This window comes from Macaca nemestrina, chromosome 10 (assembly GCF_043159975.1).
Source record: "Macaca nemestrina isolate mMacNem1 chromosome 10, mMacNem.hap1, whole genome shotgun sequence".
In the NCBI taxonomy this organism is placed as follows: domain Eukaryota; kingdom Metazoa; phylum Chordata; class Mammalia; order Primates; family Cercopithecidae; genus Macaca; species Macaca nemestrina.
Window position 1 is genome coordinate 91,328,987 of NC_092134.1, and position 21,875 is coordinate 91,350,861.

General features: G+C 37.5%; 1 protein-coding gene across 22 annotated transcripts in view; it reads right to left on the reverse strand.

Annotated features, from left to right (window-relative positions):
- LOC105470119 (periphilin 1) overlaps positions 1–21,875 on the reverse strand; it is a 128,096-nt gene that overhangs the window by 65,927 nt on the left and 40,294 nt on the right. For 14 of the 22 annotated variants that reach the window (XR_011609222.1, XM_071071855.1, XM_071071852.1 and 11 more), the window contains 2 exons: positions 11,426–11,637; positions 1,413–1,469 (listed from right to left, as the gene is read on the reverse strand). Coding sequence is in view for 21 of the 22 variants with exons in the window: in XM_071071855.1 (XP_070927956.1) it covers positions 1,413–1,469; positions 11,426–11,637 (269 nt within the window). In the remaining variant the exon portion in view is untranslated. The remainder of the gene's footprint in view (positions 1–1,412; positions 1,470–11,425; positions 11,638–21,875) is intronic. The other 8 variants (XM_011721889.3, XM_071071856.1, XM_011721886.3 and 5 more) reach the window with 1 other exon arrangement.

The window sequence follows — 21,875 nt, forward strand, 5'->3', positions numbered from 1 at the left end:
TTCCAACCACCTAGGACAGTGGTGAATAACACCTTTCTAATGTCCTACAGACCCAAAACGCTTTCTCTAGCCCAGTGGTTCTTAACTAAGGACAATTTCACACCTCCCCTCTGCAGACATTTGGCAGTATGTGCAGATATTTTTGACTGTCATAAGTGGGAGATGGCTACTCTAGCACATATTTAGTAGAAAACAGGGATGCTGGTAAATATCCTGCTATGGGGGACACCCCCAACAACAAAGAACTAACTGGCCTTACATGTCAATTGTGCAGAGGTTGAGGACTCCTGCCCTAGGCTGAATATTCCAATTTTTAAGCTCTAACAGCACTAGAAAGATACAGCCCTAGAGTCTTTTAACAGGTGATACCACAAGAGGCTTTCACCCTAAGCAACTTTAAAAGTTCTTGTAGACCTTAAAACTCAAAAGAACCACTGCTGTATCCCAAATGGCCAAGAACATGATTTATTTAGTCATTCCTTATTGTATTTCCATTGCATGTGGCAAATTTCACATTGTAGTGTGATAGTGTCAGTGTATCCCACTACAACAAAAGCTCTTGGAGGAACAAGTGTCATAGCTTATTCATTTCCAAATATCCGTGGCCTACTTAGCTCAAGCCCTTCAAGAAAAGGGTAGGCACTCGAAAATCAGATAAAAAGATGAACCTCACTTTTCTTTCCCTAAGATGCAATGACCTCCCAATCCTATTCAGATAAGCAATCCCTTCAAAGGAGACGAGGCACTGGACCAACCAGCACAGCACATCATGCTTATTAAAGGCATAATTACAGGCTCAATTCTTTAGCACATATCAGCTAGACACAGAGGGGGAAAAAAACCTGTCACAAGCAGCTGTTGATCTTTTGCTTAGTGTTTCCGTTACAAACATATGATCCCAAAGTATAGTCTTAGACCTTTCCTGATTTTAGCTGCCCGAAGGCTAATTTAAGTCGTTATCAACCAATTTCATGCACAGAAGCAAAGGAACACTGAACGGTGGTGCAGGAGGTTTATCATATATCCACATATATTCATATATCCCTGTTGCAACAATGGAAGCAGAAAGCAAGTAGCAAAGGATAAAGAAAACAATGATACAAATAGCAAAAGAAAGAGCACAAAAAAAGTAAATAGAAATCACTTGATCCTATTGTTGTCAGGTCCTATCTTCCAATGGCCTGTCTATTCTACAGATCTTCTATGGAGTGGCTATTCCCAACCAGGAATGGTTAGCCCAGATACCAGCCCACAAATGCCCCCTAAATCCTAGTACCTAGGTCTACTGTTAACTCTGGTTCTGACAACAGACTAATGGAGCAGTTATACACTTTCCCCATTTCCATAACCGCTATCAATTCAAGTCTCCCACCCCTTCACAATCCCAAATCAGAGTCTAGCTCAAAACTCACCTCTTTCAGGATTTCCTTCATTCTGCCGTTTGTAGGAGGCACCAGGACGCACGGACTCTATGGAAAGGTGGGCAGGGAGGAATTAACAGCAGCACCTCTGAGCCCAAGAGGAACAAGAGAAGAACTCAAAAGTAAGAGTGATGAGAACAGGGCCTTCTGAGCATTTTCTGGTGACCCTAAACTCTTTCCTACCCTACTTTCAAGTTGGGCTGCCTAAGCAATCACCACTGAAGGGGAATAAAGAATGGGAGGAAAAAATCTCCACTTAAGGCGCGAAGCCAGTGGGAACTGTCAGGATAAGACCAGTCAAGGATAACAAGGGCAGAAAGGAATGAGAAAAGGGTCATAGCAAGACAAGACATTGAAAGCTGAAGACAAAGATCACATCTTATTCATCACTGAAAGTACCTAGTCGAATTCTCTCCATCCATAAAGCTGACACTGGAAGGCCTGGGAAAGGAGCACACCTGCATACACAGTCAAAAATGAAAGATGGATCACTCCTACCAGTTAAAAAAGGATACTAGTTGAGCCCCTAATTATCCCACATTTAGAATCTTGAAATATTTTGTTAGCTTCCTTGTCTGCAAACTTTTAATGATATGGATGGAATCATCTTACTAAACAGCCTAAATATACCAGTCGTTAGGGCTCCCAGGTATTTTTTCAGTAAGATACAAACTCCATAACAATGACTTCAAATCCTTCTCTACAGATCCCAAGTTGCCAATTTTACATTGTTTTCTGAGAAAATAACATTTTTTCTGAATTGTTTTGGCACTATCAGCATCTTGCCTTAAAACGTTTCAAGAAACATCATGCAAATATTGCCATTTTACTTTTGCAATAATGTTGAGGATGCAGTATCCTTTTATTATTCACTGATCTCTCTCTAGCATCCCAGCAAGTTTTGTTTCTCCTGATAAGCTGACTTGTTTTTATTTGCTGACTGTCAACACTCTTCTTGATTCTTGTTTTTTTTTTTTTTTGAGACAGAGTCTCACTCTGTTGCCCAGGCTGGAGTGCAGTGGAATGATCTCGGCTCACTGCAACCTCCGCTCGCCCTGCCCCCTGCCGGTTCAAGCAATTCTCCTGCCTCAGCCTCCCGAGTAGCTGAGATTACAGGCACTTGCCACCACGTCCGGCTAATTTTTTTTTTTTTTTTTTTTTTTTAGTAGAGACGAGGTTTCACCATCTTGACCAGGCTGGTCTTGAACTCCTAACCTCGTGATCCACCCGCCTCGGCCTCCAAAAGTGCTGGGATTACAGGCGTGAGTCACCACGCCCAGCCAAACCCTTAGTTCAGCTACAGCAATTGCTCAGAGCCTCACGATGGACAATCACTTCATACACTACTAACTTTATTCTTGATTCTTTTAGCTTTGTTTTGGCCAAACTCTTAGTTCACCTATAGCAACTGTTCAGAGCCTTATGATGGGCATTTATTTCATATACTACCAACTTTATTCTTACTTTTACTTTCCTATCCTTATTTTCCTTTTACATAAAATTCCTGCTCCACTTATTTAATCCTATTTTATTAAGTGTTTATTTCATTAAGCTGCCTCAAATTCTTTCTTGAATGAAGAGATAATGGTGATATTTCAGAGAAAAGTACTGGAGCCTTAAGCCAATTCATATTAGCTCCTGATAGTGGATTGCATGCATCCCTTTAACTTTGTCTTCAGTTACTCCATGTTGGAAGCTGAACTATGATGAGAGATACACTCCATAGGTATCAGCAAATGCTACAAATCTTATCTTTTTAAGCTTGGAGAGTCAGTTTACCAACACACCACTGTGGATGTGTTTGATTTTGATTCCAAACTTCAGAGACACTGTAGGCATTACCACATATAATTATAAATTCCCGTTAGTATTGTCTTAGGTAGGCTTGGACTATTTAACAATCTTCTAACAGACCAGTAAACCTACCCAGCTAAATTGCAGTCATGAACAAGTAAGTAGTTATTGTTTTAATTCTCTAAGTTTTGGGTTTTGTTTTTTTTTTTGTAATGCAATAAGAGACAATAGAAACACCACCACTGTACTTAAACTCTTCATCCCAAAGTTTCCACTGATGTGCTCATATTAAAACTAAAAGGTCTCGTTCTTCTTATCCTCTTATAGCACTTTAATGATTTATAAACAAGTTTTTCTTAATATTTTGCTATTTGTTTTTCATATCTTTTTACTTCTGTTTGCCCCCTTACATCTTCACGGCTACCGCTTTCTCTTTCATTTTTGTTGGTTATTGTTCCTTAAATGTGAGTGTTCCTCCTAACCTTAATCTTTTTTTCTATTTTTATTTGGCTCCAACCAATACAATGAATATAAAAGTCTCTAAAATCTGCCTCTTTCACTCATTGTTCTACCTTCTAACAGACTGCTACTCATTAGCTATTGAGCTATTACCTCAAATTCATCTCACTCATGATCTTTGTAAGCAGACACTACCTCTGTGCTTGACAGCAAGCTAAAAAGGTTGAAAACATTCCTGCCTTTGTTGTGACTTGCTAAAGAAAATGAGTTCCAAATTAGGATGGAGAAAAGAAACCAGAAAAAAAAAATTCTGAAAGTGGCAGTACAGAAACCAAAATCCCTGTCTCTATATTAATAAGTGAAAGAATAAATGGGGAAAAAAGGAAATAAAAAGGAATTTCAAATACTGGTTCCATATAATGTTTTTCCCATTGAAGTGAAATCAAAAGCCGGAGAAGCAGCTTAACATTCCACAACACACTCAGGAAGTTCTGCAAGAGTTTCAGAGTATTTGCTGACTCCTTGAATGCAATGGCTGAATGCAATCTAATAGGATCTTTTAGAAATACACTTTCTTGCTGTTGTGTTTTCCTGCTAAAAGAAACGATAAATCTAACCAGATTCATCCAATCCTACATCAAGTGAACCCAGGTAGGAAAAAAGGACACTGCAGGGGAAAAAAATAACATAATCATAAGAGATGATAAAGTTAGGGGCTATGTCTTGCAAACTATCAGATTCTCAGTGCAGTGCTTGGCAAACAGGGACAAACCAGGTATTTTTGAGTGCAAGTCCCATCAAGAAACAAACTTCACCAACACAGGTAGTACATTCATTTCTTCTTCAACAGCTGAATATTTGAAGAGAAATTAAGATATAAATAAATGAAGATGTGGCTACACAGATGATGAGAAAATTCTTTTACTGGATCATGGATGAAGATGTGGGTATTTGGGACTCTTGGTTAGGAAAAACATGTTTCTCAGAGATCTACTGATTTACTCAAGAACATATGAATTAGAAAATGGAGAGACACAAGAAAAATGTTCTCATGTTAAAGACACCAAAAAATACCAGAGAAAAGAAACAGGTAGAGGGGTAGAGAAAGCATTGCATCACCTCTGCTTCCCTCAAGATCTGTCTTTTGGAGGTCAGAGTTGCAACAAGTTAAAGCAAAGGCCAACTGACTGAATACTTGGAAGCACACTTCTGAGTAGAGATCTCCTTTAATACATAAGCTAAAACCATGTGGGCACACTTTTAAATATATAAGGAAAACATCATCTGCACACATTATGAACGTTTGCTACTGACAGAATATACTAAGTGCTAAAACGGGGATACAATAAAATTCCTATGCATATGGCATTAATTGATTTGTTTTAGAACCTTGATCATTAAGATGCCAGAAAAGCTATAGCTATAATCTTAGGATTTAGCTACAAAACTCATAGCCAAAGCTCTCCTGTGAGTAAACAATGGATCCTCAAACAAGAAGAATATGTTAAAGAATCTAACTCAACAGCGCATTAATAGTCTAGATCAAGTGACAGCCTAAAATGTTTCAAGGAACTATTAAATTATACTTTAGGGACTCCACATGATGTAACTCATCCCCATAAACCTTCTCCACTAGCATCCTTCACCTTCTACTAACCCTTCAGATGTCACCTAAAATGTTTACTCCTATTTAATTTCTTGTTTGTCTTCCTGACTAGATCATAAACTCAGAGGGCAGAGATTGAATCTGTCTTGCTTGGCAAACAATTTATGTTCAATACATGTGTGTTGATTAAGAGATGTACGTATTGAACACAACATAGTGGGCTTCAAACCAAGAAATGCTACGATATTTCACTGCTAAGAGAATGACTTTATCCTCTCTTCCTGTTGCCTAATATACATGATCTGAAGATAAAGCCTTATTTCTATATTCATATTACTTCTTCAAATCTGCACAGAAAAGCCTTCACCTAAAAGCAAAATTAAAGTTCAAAATTTTATCAGAATTTCGGCTATATTACCAGTAAGTCTAGAATAGTTTTTTTTAAAAAAAAGAATTTCAGCTATAATCAAAAAATTCATGGAGACTTCAAATTTTATAGCCAACCAGTCTTAAGACTTATGTCTTCTTCTATTAGATTGACATTCAAAAATGAACTCTATCTTCCAAATATACTTGTCTCAAAACAGTACTTTTAATTCTTGTACACTTTCAGTTCTCTTAGAAGATGTATTTTTAAAAACAATTAAACACTAATGACTAATAGTATGTTTTTTAAAAATACCTTCTATTCTTAATAATGGTCGTTGACATAAGAAAAATAAGGGAAGCTAGGCCCAAAGTTAGAGCTACAGAAAAAACAGAGGCCAAGCAAAATAATAAATTTGCAAATTTTGCAAAGTAAAAGTATTTTAAAATTCAACCAAAATGTCACAGAATCTAAATATGTAAGTATCTCTGATAAATGTGGGATTAATCCCTAGCAAATGTTTAAAATGAATTAACAGAGAGGTAGTTTCATCTCTAGGAGCCACAGTGGATTTACAACAACAAAGCAAGATAATCTCTATGTTACTGTTTTGATAGAAGAAATATTTGTAACTTAAGAGTTTCAAGAAACACCTGAAGGGTCTTCCTTGAGATTCTCAAGTGGAAATGAAAATAAGATAACAGTAAAGATAAGGGATCATAATTGTTGAATAGCAACAAACAATGCCAATAAAAGGTTCAGGTTAACAGATCTCTAGAGGTTTCCACAGTTGGCCTTATGCTCCTCAACATAAATTATTAACAAATAATACAAAACATATCCAGCATACTTAATTTGCAGATAATACAAGCTGTTCTTATCAGGTACTAATATACAGAATCGCTAAATGAGATTTTGAGAATTCTATAAAACAAAATAAGCTAAAGTTAATTAGATAAAATGTAGCATTTCTAGTTTGTTTTTTTTTTTTCAGTGCATTAACTACACACAAACCATTGCACCTGAAAAAGTACAGCCTGAGAGGCATTTGTTCACGTATTTTGTTTACGTGAAAATAGCTTAGGTTTCAGTTGCCTACAATCCAGTAATGAAATGTGGTTGCTAAAATAAAAATTCACTTCTGGTATTATAAATTACAAGAAACAGAAGGAAAAATAGGGAAAGCAAAAGGTCTGGAAACCATGACAAATAAAAGGAACAGCAAAATAAACCAAATATATTTAAACCTGGAAAAAAAATCATGAAGAATATGATAGTACTCCTCCAATATATAACAGGTTACAACATAAAAGAAATATCTTTATATATGGCTCTAAAAAGAATAACTAGTATTAAGTAGATGTTACTGAAGATTTTAATTCTTTCATAAAGAATGAGCTATACAGAAGGAGTAGATTGTGATTTAGTAAATTTATCACAAGTACTAATACTTTAACAAAAAATAGGTGTGGGAGACCAAACTTAGTGATTTTCTCATCACTTTTAATGTTATAGCTTAAATAAAAGGCAAATGATAAAAGTGTAGGATAGGAAAACATGGGATCATTTCAAAGAGGGAAAAAAAGAAAATAAGTATTAGAATTGACAAACGTGGAGATATTTAGATTAATTACGATAAAAATAAACTTCGAGTATACGAGGTAAATATAAAAAAAAATTTACTTGGGAAAGCATCATAATACACAGGGAGAAAGGAAATGAGGTTAACTAGGACAATCTGCACTGCTAGCATGTGAACATGGACAACAAAAAGGAACTAAAAATAATATTGCATATCCAGGTCAGCCCAACTAAGTTATAGTAAGAATATTCTTGCAAGTAAAGTACAGGATGAAAACAAGTTTGATTTAGAAGGATAATTAGTTTGAAGAAGTACAAAGTTCCAGAAGATTAAATCAAAAGGCTAAGTAGAAGAGATTTAATTAAATGTGTGTGTATGTGTGTAAGCACAAAATGGGAAATAAATAGTTGAATTTAAAAATGAGGTAAAATCACTATAGCCAAACCAATAGTGATCATTAAAATAGGAAAAATTAATCTAAAAGTACAAACAGAAAGGAAAAAATTGTTAATTTTTTAAAATGAGGGCATAATTATTTTAATCTGTTATTTATACTTATAATAATATTTTAAGTCTTTGTCAAAATTTCAATTTATACCAGAAAACTTAATTTTAACACGTGGGTAATTATCCCAGCTTAAGTGACTGATAAGTGAAGAACCCCATGTCTTAGTTCTCTTTTGAAGAAAAGCCAGGTGCTGCAATATTTGTGACATTTAGATTTAATGCAAAAACCGGTATCTGAAATAGGTCAAATAATAACTTTTCCCATGTATTATTTAAAATACGACCTCCATTAACTTTTTTGCAAGATTTCTTATGTAATGATTCTGAAAACAGGAAAGGAAAATAGAAAAAATTTTCGTAGTTCAGCCCAAGTAGTTAAGGAATACTTGAAAATAGAGTTTTCCCAGAATAAACTTTTTCTTGATTAAAGAACTTTACTTTCAAAGCTAAATAACTTGAAAGAAAGAAAGAAAGAAAGAAAGAAAGAAAGAAAGAAAGAAAGAAAGAAAGAAAGAAAGAAAGAGAGAGAGAGAAAGAAAGAGAGAAAGAAAAAGAAAAGAAAGAAAAGAAAAGAAAAGAAAAGAAAAGAAAGAAAGAAAGAAAGAAAGAAAGAAAGAAAGAAAGAAAGAAAGAAAGAAAGAAAGAAAGAAAGAAAGAAAGAAAGAAAGAAAGAGGAGAGAGAGAAAGAAAGATAGATGCAGGCATTAACAAAGTCATATGCTCTGTTTCATTCAATTTACCCCATATTTTAGTCTACCAACTTAATCTTTAAATCACTCCAAATACTAAAGGTATGAGCCCTCAAAGGATGAGTGAAGGATATTGGAGACCCTAAGACAGGAGCATCACATTATGGCTCATCCACATTTCATCCCAAGACCTTAAGAGTTTTGGCCACTAAGAGGCCCAAAGCAGGTCAACAGAGAGAAGATGCTTTCCCCGCAAATTTCTGTTTTTGAGGATAAAATAAAAGCTAATTCACCAATAACTACCCTTAATAATTTCATTATAAGCTGTCAAGTAAGAATCTCTTTTAAGCTTCTTTTATTCATGTTTTGTTAAAAAGTTTTCATAATCAGTTTCCAAAGATACTTTCTTCGTTAATGAAAATCATTATTGGATATGGATTTAAGTCATACACATCCCAAAAAAAGATCCTAAGGGCAGGGCACAGTGGCTCATGCCCATAATCCCAGCACTTTGGGAGGCCGAGGCAGGTGGATCACTTGAGGTCAGCAGTTCGAGACCAGCTTGGCCTATATGGTGCAACCCCATCTTTACTAAAATACAAAATTAGCTGGGCCTGGTGGTGCATGCTTGTAATCCCAGCTACTAGCGAGACTGAGGCAGGAAAATTGCTTGACCCGGGAAGCAGAGGTTGCAGTGAGTGAGATCACATCACTGCACTCCAGCCTGGGTGACAGAAAAAGACTCTGTCTCAGAAAAAAAAATAATAATAAAATAAATAAATAAATAAATAAATAATTTTTTAGGGTCTTAGATGGTATCTGGCTAATTTTGGATATGTCTGTGCATGTGAGCATTCATAAGAGCTTAGAGCAGGGGTGTCCAATCTTTTGGCTTCCCTGGGGTGCACTGGAAGAAGAATCGTCTTGGGCCACACATAAAAGACAAACAGTAACAGTAGCTTGTGAGCTTAAAAAAAAAAAAAATTCACAGAAAAGCCTCATGTTTTAAGAAAGTTTACTAATCTGTGTTGGGTTGCATCCAAACCCATCCTGGGCTGCATGTGGCCTGCAGGACGGGGGTTGGACAAGCTTGGCTTACGGATTATCTTCTTAAGGTTTTTTTTTTTTTGTGGTAGGGGTGGGGTACATAGAAGCAAAAGAGAAAATACTTGTATACTTGTTAACATTAGTCTCCACAATAAAACCTTCAGTTACCTAGAACTGTCCCAAGCACATTTTGGACAATCAGGCATATATATGTAAGTGGCTTATTTATTTACTTATTTATTTATTTTTAGAGACATAGTCTCGTTCTGCTGCCCAGGCTAGAGTGCAGTGGCATGATCACAGTTTACTGTAGGCTCAAACTCCTGGGCTCAAGTGATCCTCCTGCCTCAGCCTTCCGAGTAGCTGAAAATACAGGCATACATCACCATACCCAGCTAATTGTTTAATTCTTTTTTTTAGATACACGGGTCTCACTATGTTTGCCCAGGCTGCTCTCAAACTCCTGGGCTCGAGTAATCCTTCCACCCTGGCTTTCCCAAAGTGCAAGGATTACAGGCATGAGCTGCTGTGCCCAGCCTGTGTTTGTTTTAAATCCTTAAAATAACCTTCTTATCTCTTGCATAATCATGAATATGCCTGTATCCAAAAATATGTTTTTTGGGAAGCCCCACTCTATCTATCTCTGCAAACAGTAGACAATAAATGTTTGCTAAACTCAACAATCTTGCAACAGCTTCAAGGGAAGACAATCTGATGACTCCAAATGGTTTTCCATCACCTTCATCATGTAAGAAGCAAAGGCTGTTAAATTAAAACTCTTATTATTTGAAAAAAGACAGTTAATGAGAAGGACATTCAAAAGGAAATATCCTGAACTTTTCTGATTTCTGCACCTTGGCCCATAATTCCTTCTAACTAGAAGACGCTTCTTTACTTGTAGAAATCTGAAATAAGGCTGAGCCCAATGTCATCTCCTTTATGACGTGTTCTTACATCCCCAGAGTGTAAATTAATTTTTCTCACCTTGACATGCTCATGTCAACTCATTTATGACATACCAATTATTGTATCAGTTATATTTTATATATATTAACATATTGATAAAGTTGACATTAGCTGGTGAGAAATATACACATATATTCTAGTTCTTTAGTGACAGGGACGTCATTGTTTAACACTAACACAGTGCCTTGCATACAGAAGGCACAAGAAAATGTTTTGTGAACAAGTTCCACCGCAGGCTGCAAAGATAAGAATGTTTTCTCTAGAAAAGTAGTTTTGTCATTGATTTATTCAAACACATACTAACAACTCAGCCAGCATGACAAGCTAAGATTGTACAGAATACCATGTAGGTTCAGGCATGCCAAATTAAAAATAAAAATAAAAATAAAATAAAATTGGGGGTTGGAAAAGAGTAAGGGAGGTTTTCATTCTAAATTTTACAAGGCTGGCCGGGAGCAGTGGCTCCCGCCTGTAATCCCAGCACTTTGGGAGGCAGAGGTGGGCAGATCACGAGGTCAGGAGTTCGAGACCAGCCTGACCAACATGGTAAAACCCCATCTCTACTAAAAACACAAAAATTAGCCGGGCGTGGTGGCGCACGCCTGTAATCCCAGCTACTCAGGAGGCTGGGGCAGGAGAATCACTTGAACCCGGGAGGCGGAGGCTGCAGTGAGACAAGATAATGCCACTGCACTCCAGCATGGGAGATAGAGCAAGACTCCGGAAAAAAAAAAAAAAAAAGTCCTCTTTTACATGCTGAAGAAATTAAAGGCAAAGTGTCATACAGAATGCCACTTCAAATAGTTTGAAAAAAATGTGTGTGTATGGTGTTTGTTATACTATTCTATCATCTTTTCTGTAAGTCTGAAATTTTTCAAAATAAAAAGTTTAAAAAATAAATCTCTTACACCTTTAAGGAAATCTGACTCAGTACATTCTCATCAGAGGAGACTGTGAAAGAAAAAAATGAAGTCTTAAAATACATACTTCTATGTTGAGACTGATGGAAAGAGTATGATTTGCTCCTTTCTGGAGAGTAGCTTCTGCTACTGACACTGGAACCAGATCTGCTGTGTGGAGAATCCTTTCGGCCAACAGGTGATTCTCTGAAAAAAGTATTGTCCCTTTTATGAGGAGACCGCTCTCTCGCATAATGGGAAGAGTAGAAACTTTTTCTTCTAAAGCCATCTCTCATTTCCCTTTGGAAAAAAAAAAAAAAAAACGTAGAATAAGTTAATTACACTCTATACCCTATATATATATAAAAGCACAATGGCAAAAGCTCTGATTATAAGCTACTCTTTAAATTGTACTCTTGGTTCTCTTTTTCTATCACTACCTAACTGCTGAAGTGAGCTAACAAAATGAAACAGTATCAGTGAAATATGATTTAGAATGTACCCTTTTTCAGTTTGGAATAGAACCAGGTGGCTAAGTGCAAAAGTTACTTTATTTTAGGCAAGCACAAATTCTAAAATGTAAAAAAAAACCTATCATATAGTTTCCATTTCTCTTTGCCATTAACAATATACCACACAGCTACCATATTCTCAAAAACGCTTAGAAACGCCAACGATTTCCCAAGTAAGACACTTCATGGCCAGTTACCCCCTTCTAAGTATAGAAACTACTGGTTTTCAAGGGATATGCAATTTTGCCCACCCACCCCCAGGACAATGTGGCATTGTCTACAGGTATCTTTGATTATCATAATGGGTGAGGGGAGTTCCATTGATGGGTAGGGACCAGGACTGCTGCTAATTTCCTACAGTGCCCAGGACACGCCCCTGACACTACACACCAAAAAACTCTTCAGTCCAAAATGTGAATAATGCCAACACTGAGAAACCCTGCTATATACCTATTAAATTCTCGTTCTCTGAGTTTGCATCCTCAGTACATAGATTGTTGCCCATCTCTAAATAACTACATTTTATAAATCACCTCTACTTTTATAAATTAAATTTTTTTTATTGAGAAATACCATCAACTCAAAGCACCAAGGAAGCCCTAGTAGTAAAACCTTATAAAGCAAAACCATTTTAAAATGTCAAACCAAAATTACTAAATGAAACCATCATCAACTGAGCCTCTATTAAAAGAACACTTAAGAGTCAAACAGGTTTTAATCCATGATTTAACAAATGTACTGCAACATTAAAGATATTAAATTTCAGACAGAAGAGTGCTAAGAGACAAACCAATAGCATGCAATTTCAAGTGCTTGGAAAATCATTTCAGCATCTTGATTGGCATTCTATAGGATATAAATAGGTTGTTGTCCTAAAGTTCATTTGAACACTAGCTGATTAATACCCCAAATATATTGTCCCTTCAGACACAAGTAAGTCTCCCTGGGAAAAAGCAGAAAATAGCTTAAATTCATTTACGGTAAATGAACTGGTATAGAACACTAATACTGAAATAGAGCATTAAGGAATTCTGGCACTAGAATTCCTTGGTCACTGAAACTACAAGGGACACACCAACAGCACTGGTTAGCCAGAGTGGTGACATGGTTGCTATTAAACAAAAAGCTTTTGGAAATTGTGTGAGGTGCTGGGACCCAATGGTGAGCCAAATGTACACAGTCCCTGCCACCACAGAACTCTCAGGATAACAGGAGAGGCTGACATTAGACAAATATACATAAAACATGTGAATGCAGTCAAGAATGGATGTAGAGAGACTAACAAGGAACCTAACTTAGTCCAGGCAAGAGACCGTGGTAGCTTAGATGGGACAGGAGCAGGCGAGGGGTCACAAATTTTACATGTACAAGAATATACCCTCTAGACTTAATGGGATGTAGTTAATGTTTTTACTAATGAAGTGTGAAAGATGGGATACCAAGCTGATTCCCATAATTTTGGTATGATAGATTAATGAAATTAGAAAAATAAATTTGAGAAATGAGGATGCGCCAGGCGCGGTGGCTCAAGCCTGTAATCCCAGCACTTTGGGAGGCCGAGACGGGCGGATCACAAGGTCAGGAGATCGAGACCAGCCTGGCTAATACGGTGAAACCCCGTCTCTACTAAAAAATACAAAAAACTAGCCGGGCGAGGTGGCGGGCACCTGTAGTCCCAGCTACTCGGGAGGCTGAGGCAGGAGAATGGCGTAGACCCGGGAGGCGGAGCTTGCAGTGAGCTGAGATGCGGCCACTGCACTCCAGCCTGGGCGACAGAGCGAGACTCCGTCTCAAAAAAAAAAAAAAAAAAGAGAGAAATGAGGATGCAGGTGGGAGGTCCAGATTTTGATGGGAGCATGTTATGTTTAAGATGTTTGTGCAATATCTAGGTGAGCAACTAAAGATAGTAGTCTAAACCTCAGAGCAAGTTTTTGGCTGTCAATATAAATTTGTAAATAGGCAGTACTTAAAGCCTGGTGCAGATGAAAGCAAAGGAAAAAAGGATAGCAGGCCTAGAACGTGGGGCTAAAAAACTACCATGAAGAGAGAAATGGGCTACTGACGATTGAGAGAACAGCCAGAGAAACATTAGAAAGGAGAATGCATTTATCATGGAAGCCAAGGAAAGAGGATACCAACAAGGAAAATAAAGGTTTCCTACATTGAAGTTAAGTGACTCTTATTGGTAACTTGCTTACAGGATAGAGAAGAGTGGGCCCACATTCAGAGGAAAGATTGCCTACCTTCCTCTAATGAAGAGACAAAATGTTGAACTACAGTTTCCGAATCTGACACCAGATGGCAGTAAAATCACAGCAGTTCAGAGCTATCAGTGGCCTGAGGTGGCAGGATACACTTGGGGGATGTTAAGTGTCAAATGTTAATAGCTCAGAATAGAATAATATCTCTTCTCCCCTTCACATCAATCCTTCTCCTACTCCCCACCAATTTAGGTAAAAACATCACAACAGGCCTCAATTTTCATAAGTATCCTTTTTGATAAAGTGGTAACATTAGCCATTTTTTCAGATGTGTGTGTATGTATTACATAATGTATATAGTGTCCACTATATGAACAACACTATGGGGAATTACTCTTGCTTTGAAGAAGCTAAGTATATTGTGAAGGATGGTAGGGTGAGAGGGGGTGAGAACCAAATGTTTAAGAAGGCTGTTACTTTGTACCAAATGTTTAAGAAGGCTGATCAGAAAACTGATCCCGGTCTTAAGGAAATATGAGATTTAGATTAATATTATCTAACAGAAATATAGCCAAGCCACAGAAGTAGTAGTCATATCTCAAGTAAAGAGAAACAAGTCAAATTAATTTTAGCATTTTATTTTACTTAACCCAATATATCCAAAGTATTACCAACATGTAATTAAAAAATTTGGTAAGCTATTTTACATTCTCTTTTTCAGCCTAAGTATTAAAAATCCAGTGTGCATTTTATGCTGACAGAATATTTCAGTTTAACCTGACGATATTTCAAGTACTCAAAAGGTACATGCAGTTAGTGGTTCCCATAATGGACAGCATAGATTTAGATGGTGGGAAAAGTATCACAAACTTTAGAAAAAGCAGTACAGATTAAAGTACTATGTGAACAAGAACTGAAGTAGTTAGAATAGTGAGACCTTAAAAAAGCAGTGAGTGAAAAGCAAAGGCAGAAAACGTTTAAAAGAAAAATGACAGTATCAAATACAGCAAGTCTGGGGGAGACTATGCATTTAAGACCTAGCAGTTGGCCAGGTACAGTGGCTCATGCTTACAATCCCAGAACTTTGGGAGGCAGAGGTGGGAGGACTGCTTGAGCCCAGGAGTGTAAGACCAGCATGGGCAACACAGAGAAGCCTGTCTCTACAAAAAATTAAAAAATAGCTGAGCGAGGTTGCACCCACTGGTACTCCCAGCTATTCAGGGGGCTGAGGTGGGAGGATCACTTGAGCCCAGGAGAGACTGCCGTGAGCCATGATCGTGCCACTGCACTCCAGTGTGTGTGACAGAGCAAGACTCTGTCTCAAAAACAAAACAAAACAAAACACAACACACCAGGGTGGGCGCGGTGGCTCACACCTGTAATCCCAGCACTTTGGGAGGCCGAGGTGGGGTGGATCACTTGAGGGCAGGAGTTCCAGACCAGCCTGGCCAACGTGCTGAAACCCCATCTCTACTAAAAATACAAAAATTAGCTGGGCGTAGTCGTGTGTGCCTGTAATCCCAGCTACTCGGGAGGCTGAGTCAGGAGAACTGCTTGAATCTAGGAGACAGATTGCACTCCAGCCTAGGCAACAGAGTGAGACCCTATCTCAAAACAAAACAAAACCACCTAGAAATCATTTGATCTGTCAGTCCAAGAGTCCAGTAAAATTTTGGAAACCAAAGCAGACTGCAAGAAATTAAGATATAGCTAGTGAAGAAGGTAAAAGCCATAACTTTTCTTCCAAAACAGGCTGAAGGAGGGAAGATGGGAGGGAATGATATTTTGAGGAAATATTACTGAAGGCTGATAGAAAAAAGTCAATTCACTATAGAAGGGGAAACTACTAACCCAAGACACAAAAATGTTAATGGTAAAGAAGGAGCCAAAAGTCAACTGGAGAAAGTGAGACAAAGGGACTAAGTAGAAGAGAAGAATATGAAAAGAGTAAATAGAAAAACTCTTATTTCAAGAAAATAAAATACGACAGAGTTCTCATCAGAAGGCCTTTGTCTCAGTAATTACAGAAGTCATCAAAAAAGTAAAGAAAGAAAGAATGTGAATGGAGGCTTTAGGCAGATCAGAAAGTTTTACTGATCCTCTGGGGCAAAGTATTAATTAGAGCAATCCTTCTCAAAATGTACCTCCACAGACCTACCTGCCTCAGCATTTGCAGGAAAGGTGACAGAAATGCAAATTCATGGGGGCATCAACCCTCACCAGCTGAATTAGAATCTCTAGGGGTGTGACCCAGTCTTCTGGATAAGATTTTCCAGGTGATTCCTATGCACACGAAACGTTAAAAAGGACTGAATTCTTCACTAGCATGTAAGAGTTATATATAAGTGAATTGTTCAGAAGTCAGAAAGCAGAAATTCAGAGTTCATGATAAAGGCAAAACAATTCCCAGTGATAAAAGTAGGGCCTGACCATGCCTGTGGATATATAAAGTTGAAAAATACAAGAAAGAACTCGAGTTAAAGGTGGCATTAAATCAGGATACAGAGGCAGACTGGATAGAGAAGACTGTGAGCCAGAAATTGTAATCATCAAGGAAGAAGAAATGGACTGCTGGAAATTCATCAGAGAATACAGTAAGACAGGGTGGTGTAAATGAGGAAGTTCAAAGATGATGTGGAAAAAGAGGCCTGGAGAAAGTAATGAGGAAGAAGAAATATGCCCGAACTCATCTCAAGAATCAAGGAATTAGAAGGCAAGTAAGTTGGGGGAAAAGTTAAAAATCTCATTCCATTCCTTAAGAACTGGATGACCCTGACCAAGTTATTTAATTTCCCTATGCTTTAGTATCCTCAACTATAAAGTGGGGATAATAATACCTACTTCACAGAATTGATGTGAGGAATAAACAAAATAATATATGTAAAAAATTTAGAACAGAGCCTGGCATACAGCACTCAAAAGATGTTAGTTATGTCTATTTACCCTAGTACCCTGGTATAATTTCCATTAAACCAGTAAAAGGTTTGCAGCAAGAAAGAGCCAGGCATGCCAATACAACTGCTGTATTGACAGCTGCATGTCATTCAGGAAAGCAAAACTATGGAATCTTGCATGTCTGTAAGAGTTTAAAACTAAGCCATAATAAAGCTTCTAGAAAAAGACTTCAGCATGACTTCCCAGGGAACTTACTTTACAGAGGATGAAATGCCAAGAACTTCGGTGAAAGAGTCTTTATGCAGATAAAACATACGAAGTAAAGTAGGCAAGAATGCAGCTCACTAAACTGGGGATCAGAAAATGTTTGCTCTTTCAAAAGTCAAATAATATTTTAGGCACTGTGGCTATATGGTCTCCCAACACATCTTCTCAACATTCCTCTGACAGACAATAGCAGCCACTGATAACATATAAACAAATGGACATGGCTGTGTTCCAATATAATTTTAATTACAAAAACAGAGAGCTGACCAGATTTGGCCTGTGGGTTGTAATTTGTCAACCTCTAATCTAAATAATTATGCACTTCCTGAAAGTTTTCAAGCACAATTTATTAAAGAAGAAAGAGGTTACCTACATCTTCATATTTCCCACAGATTATCAAGAAAGGTACGGAGTTTTTCACCCCATCTTTTACCAATATCTTAAAATTTTTGTGCTTTAAAAGTTTAATTGTATTTTGGAAAGAAAAAATAATTAAATAATGATAGAAATGTTTTGGCTGGTTCATATTTTGTTCTCTACCAGAGATCTGACGAAAAGCCTTTCTTAAAATATGTTGCATAGAACACTAATCCACAAAATATTAGTATTTCCCATTCTACTACAAAACATAAAAGGGGATTCTGTGAGTAAATAACTTTGAGAAACACATTTACTTAGAGTTCCACATCTCAGATTACTCCTTAATGGCAGATACAGATTCAACAATTAATTCATCTACTTATATATGGCCTTTTGACCTTAATATAATTAACCTCTCTGAGCTTCATTTTCCTAACCTCTCCAGACACAGCAATTCTGACATGAACGGTATCTATATTACAATTTTAGGTTTTAGTCTTTTCATCATCAGTTATCTCATTTTTAACCTTACATGAATACATGGACTCTCAAGCTTTAAAATATTTTATATAACTGAGACAATATGGGGAGGACAGCAATCACGTATCACAATAAATTCAGGTGAATTGAAAAGTTAAATGTTTGGATGGAAAAGACAGAAGAAAAAGACCCCGCCACCCACCCAAAACAACTGTTTAAAAAAAAAAAAAAATTTAAGTATACAGGAAGAGCCATTTTGTATCAAAATACCAAGTATAAACTATATACAGAAAGGCCTCTAAGGTGAAAATTAGAACTAGATTGAAAGCAAATTTCCAATTAAAAGAGAAAGTTTCAACATCAATGCCAGTCTTAAATATTAATATTTAATGATTTATTTTTGGCTGGGCACAGCGCTCACACATGTAATCCTACCACTTTGGGAGGCCGAGGCGGGACGGATCACTTGAGGTCAGGAGTTCGATACCAGCCTGGCCAACATGGTGAAACCCTGTGTCTACTAAAAATACAAAAATTAGCCAGGCATGGTGGTGCACGCCTGTAGTCCCAGCTGGTCAGAAGGCTGAGGCAGGAGAATCGCTTGAACCCAGGAGGTGGAGGTTACAGTGAGCCAAGATCGTGCCACTGTACTCCAGCCTGGGGTGACAGAGCGAGACTCTGTTTCAAAAATGTAATAATCATAATAATAATAACTTACTTTCAATCTTTTAATGAATGCTAGCAAAACCACTAAGAATAAGATGAACACACTAATAAAAAATAGACAAAGGATATGAAGATAATTCAATGGAAGATAGACAAAAAATATTGCCTCACTAAATATTAATATTTAAGATAACAAAGTTAAAATAAGTTTTCTCTATTAAATAGGCAAATGATCTCCTCTAACCAGTTACTGTGCCAAAGAATTAGATCTAGGAAAGGGTTTTGTTTAAATATAAGGTAAGTCATAAGGTTGCTTAGTTTGACCTTTCCATGGTGCCTTAATTTAAAAAAAGAAAGGAAACTAAGACTTTGATTTTTCATTTTTACTTATCATAAATTGTGTTTTTACACTAGGGGATAAAAATTTAACAGAAATAGGACTCAACTGCTTTGTAAAACTAACATCATGTGCACTAGTACCTAAGTATTTACAGAGTACCCACCATTATTCACAGTAGCTGTGTATGAGCCTCTGTGCCCCTGTTAGTGTTGGAACGAAAATTAAACAGTAATAAACATCAAGATGCCCTTCTCATTTATGGATTAGTGGAATTCTTTTATAATCTCTCCTTTTTTCCCTCAGAGATAGAAACTCTCATGGTTGACATTTGAAGCCTAGTGCAAACTATGTTCAGCAGTTAATTGTGATGACAAGAATGAGAAGGAATTAAAAGTATTCTGCAACATCTTGTGAAGTAGGCCTAGAAAAAGCCAGATATTTACAGACGTGAATATACAGATGTGTACAGAGAGAGAAAAAAACTTGTTAATGAAGATAAGAAAGGTGTTCTAACAGTCAGAAAAGTATAATATTTGCAGTCCTATCTAATATTTTCTGTGTGGACCCTAGAAGTTTAACCCTCATTTATGGGCCAGAGTAGTATTTCCCCTTTTAGGACCATTAAACCCCTAGCGATTTCTAGCCAAACCCAAGTGTTGCATATTATTCATGACAAAGCTTAAGTAGACACTTAATCTTTAAAAATATTCACTCAGCCTTCAGGAAAGTTCTAAAACCTGTGTTCAAAATGCCAACTCACTGGGGCACGGTGGCTCAGGCCTGTGATTCCAGCACTTTGGGAGGCTGAGGCAGGCAAATTGCTTGAGCCTAGGAGTTACAGACCAGCCTGAGCAACACAGGGAAACCCTGTCTCCAAAAAAAAAAAAAGAAGAAGAAGAAAAGAAAGCCCGGGCGCAGCGGCTCACGCCTATAATCCCAGCACTTTGGGAGCCGAGGAGGGCAGATCACCTGAGTTCAGGAGTTCAAGACCAGCCTGGCCAACATGGTGAAACCCCGTCTCTACTAAAAATACAAAAATAAGCCAGGTGTGGTGGTGTGCGCCTGTAATCCCAGCTACTCAGGAGGCTGAGGCTGGAGAATCACTTGAACCTGGGAGGTGAAAGCTGCCGTGAGCCGAGATCGTGCCACTGCATTCCAGCCTGGGCGACAGACTAAGACTCTGTCACAAAAAAAAAGTGTCTGGTACTAGCAGTTAGCTGTAAAACCATTCAGTATCAACTAGTATAATTTTCTTTGTGCAAGTATCATCTTGATTTTAAGAATTTTTTTGTTGTTGTTTTACCCATAACCTGAAGCATGCCAAAAAGAGAAAGAGTATACTAAAGTCTGGACATATTTTTAATACTGTTCCATAAATCATCAGGTAAAAACTGCAAGTAAGACAAAGGTCCATTTACCATGCAGAGAAAACTTACAACAAAAGCCTTCCAACTATAGGTTTCTAGCTATGTTGAAAATGAAGGTATCAACATATATGATACAACGCATTCAATACAATGAATTTATACGGCAAATCAAAAAGGGCCTTTGAAGAAACACAAATAACAATACAACCAGGATTATGAGGCCTCCAAAAAACACACTTGACGAAACTGATGCTTTTTATTATCACAGAGTACACAGCCTGAGAGTTAGGACAGTGTCTTTGGCTACATTGCAAACACTTCAGCTATACTGGCCGGCATATAAAAGATGCAAAGTCATCAGGAGAATGGAGGAAGGGAAGAACTAAGGCAGTCTCTCAAAATGTGTTCCTTGAACCATGTGTGACTGCAGATTACTTTAGATGCTTTATTTGAAAAGCAGATTTTTGAAGCTCAGATTCTCCTGTTAATACACATCCCCACGGTAACTCCAGCCCCTCACATCAGTCAAAACAGGTAAGAGGTGACAGAACCCTCAGTGTCAGCAGATATATGTTCACTGCTTATGAGTAAAATACAACAAAATGGGAGAAAGGGATATAAGGGAAGGGAAGAATGTAGAGATGGAAAGCATTTACTTCTTATTCTGAACCTCATTTTTCTCTCCTTCCCACATCCAAATATGCACAAATATTCACATAAAATATTGGCTACTTCCTTTCCAGTCAATAGGGACTTCCAAAAAGAATTAAGATTTCAAGAATTATTTTGAGAAAGCAGCCTGGTAATTAGCAAGGCAAGCTTAAGAATAAGTGAAGTACAACCACAAATATCTTTTATTTTAAATGAAACGGAAAAGCACAGGCACTGTGACTTAAGCCAAGGAATTTTCCCCATCACTTCTTCTATCCTATCAAAAAATCAAACGTGTCTCTCTGCTTGAGTTCAGATTAGAAGTTTGGTGGTCAAGTTCAAAGCTCTTTCCACAAAATCACATGTTTACAGTTAAAAGTATTCTAGGAAAAGTAGAACAAACAAACCAAAAAAGTATTCTAGGCATAAGATATGGACTAAGAGATCTTCCAACTAGAACTTTGTTTTTTTAAGGCGAAGTCACCCTCTGCCACCCAGGCTAAGGTGCAACGGCACCATCTCAGCTCACTGCAACCTCCACCTCCCCAGTTCAAGCGATTCTCCCACCTCAGCTTCCCCAATAGCTGGGATTACAGGCACACGCCACCATGCCCAGCTAATTTTTGTATTTTTAGTAGAGACCGGGTTTCACCATCTTGGCCAGGCTGGTCTCGAACTCTCGATCTCAGGTGACCGCCCGCCTTGGCCTCCCAAAGTGCTGGAATTACAGGCGTGAGCCAGCCTAGAACATGTTCTTTAAGAACAGAAATCTTATCTGTGTTATTCACAGTTTGATCTC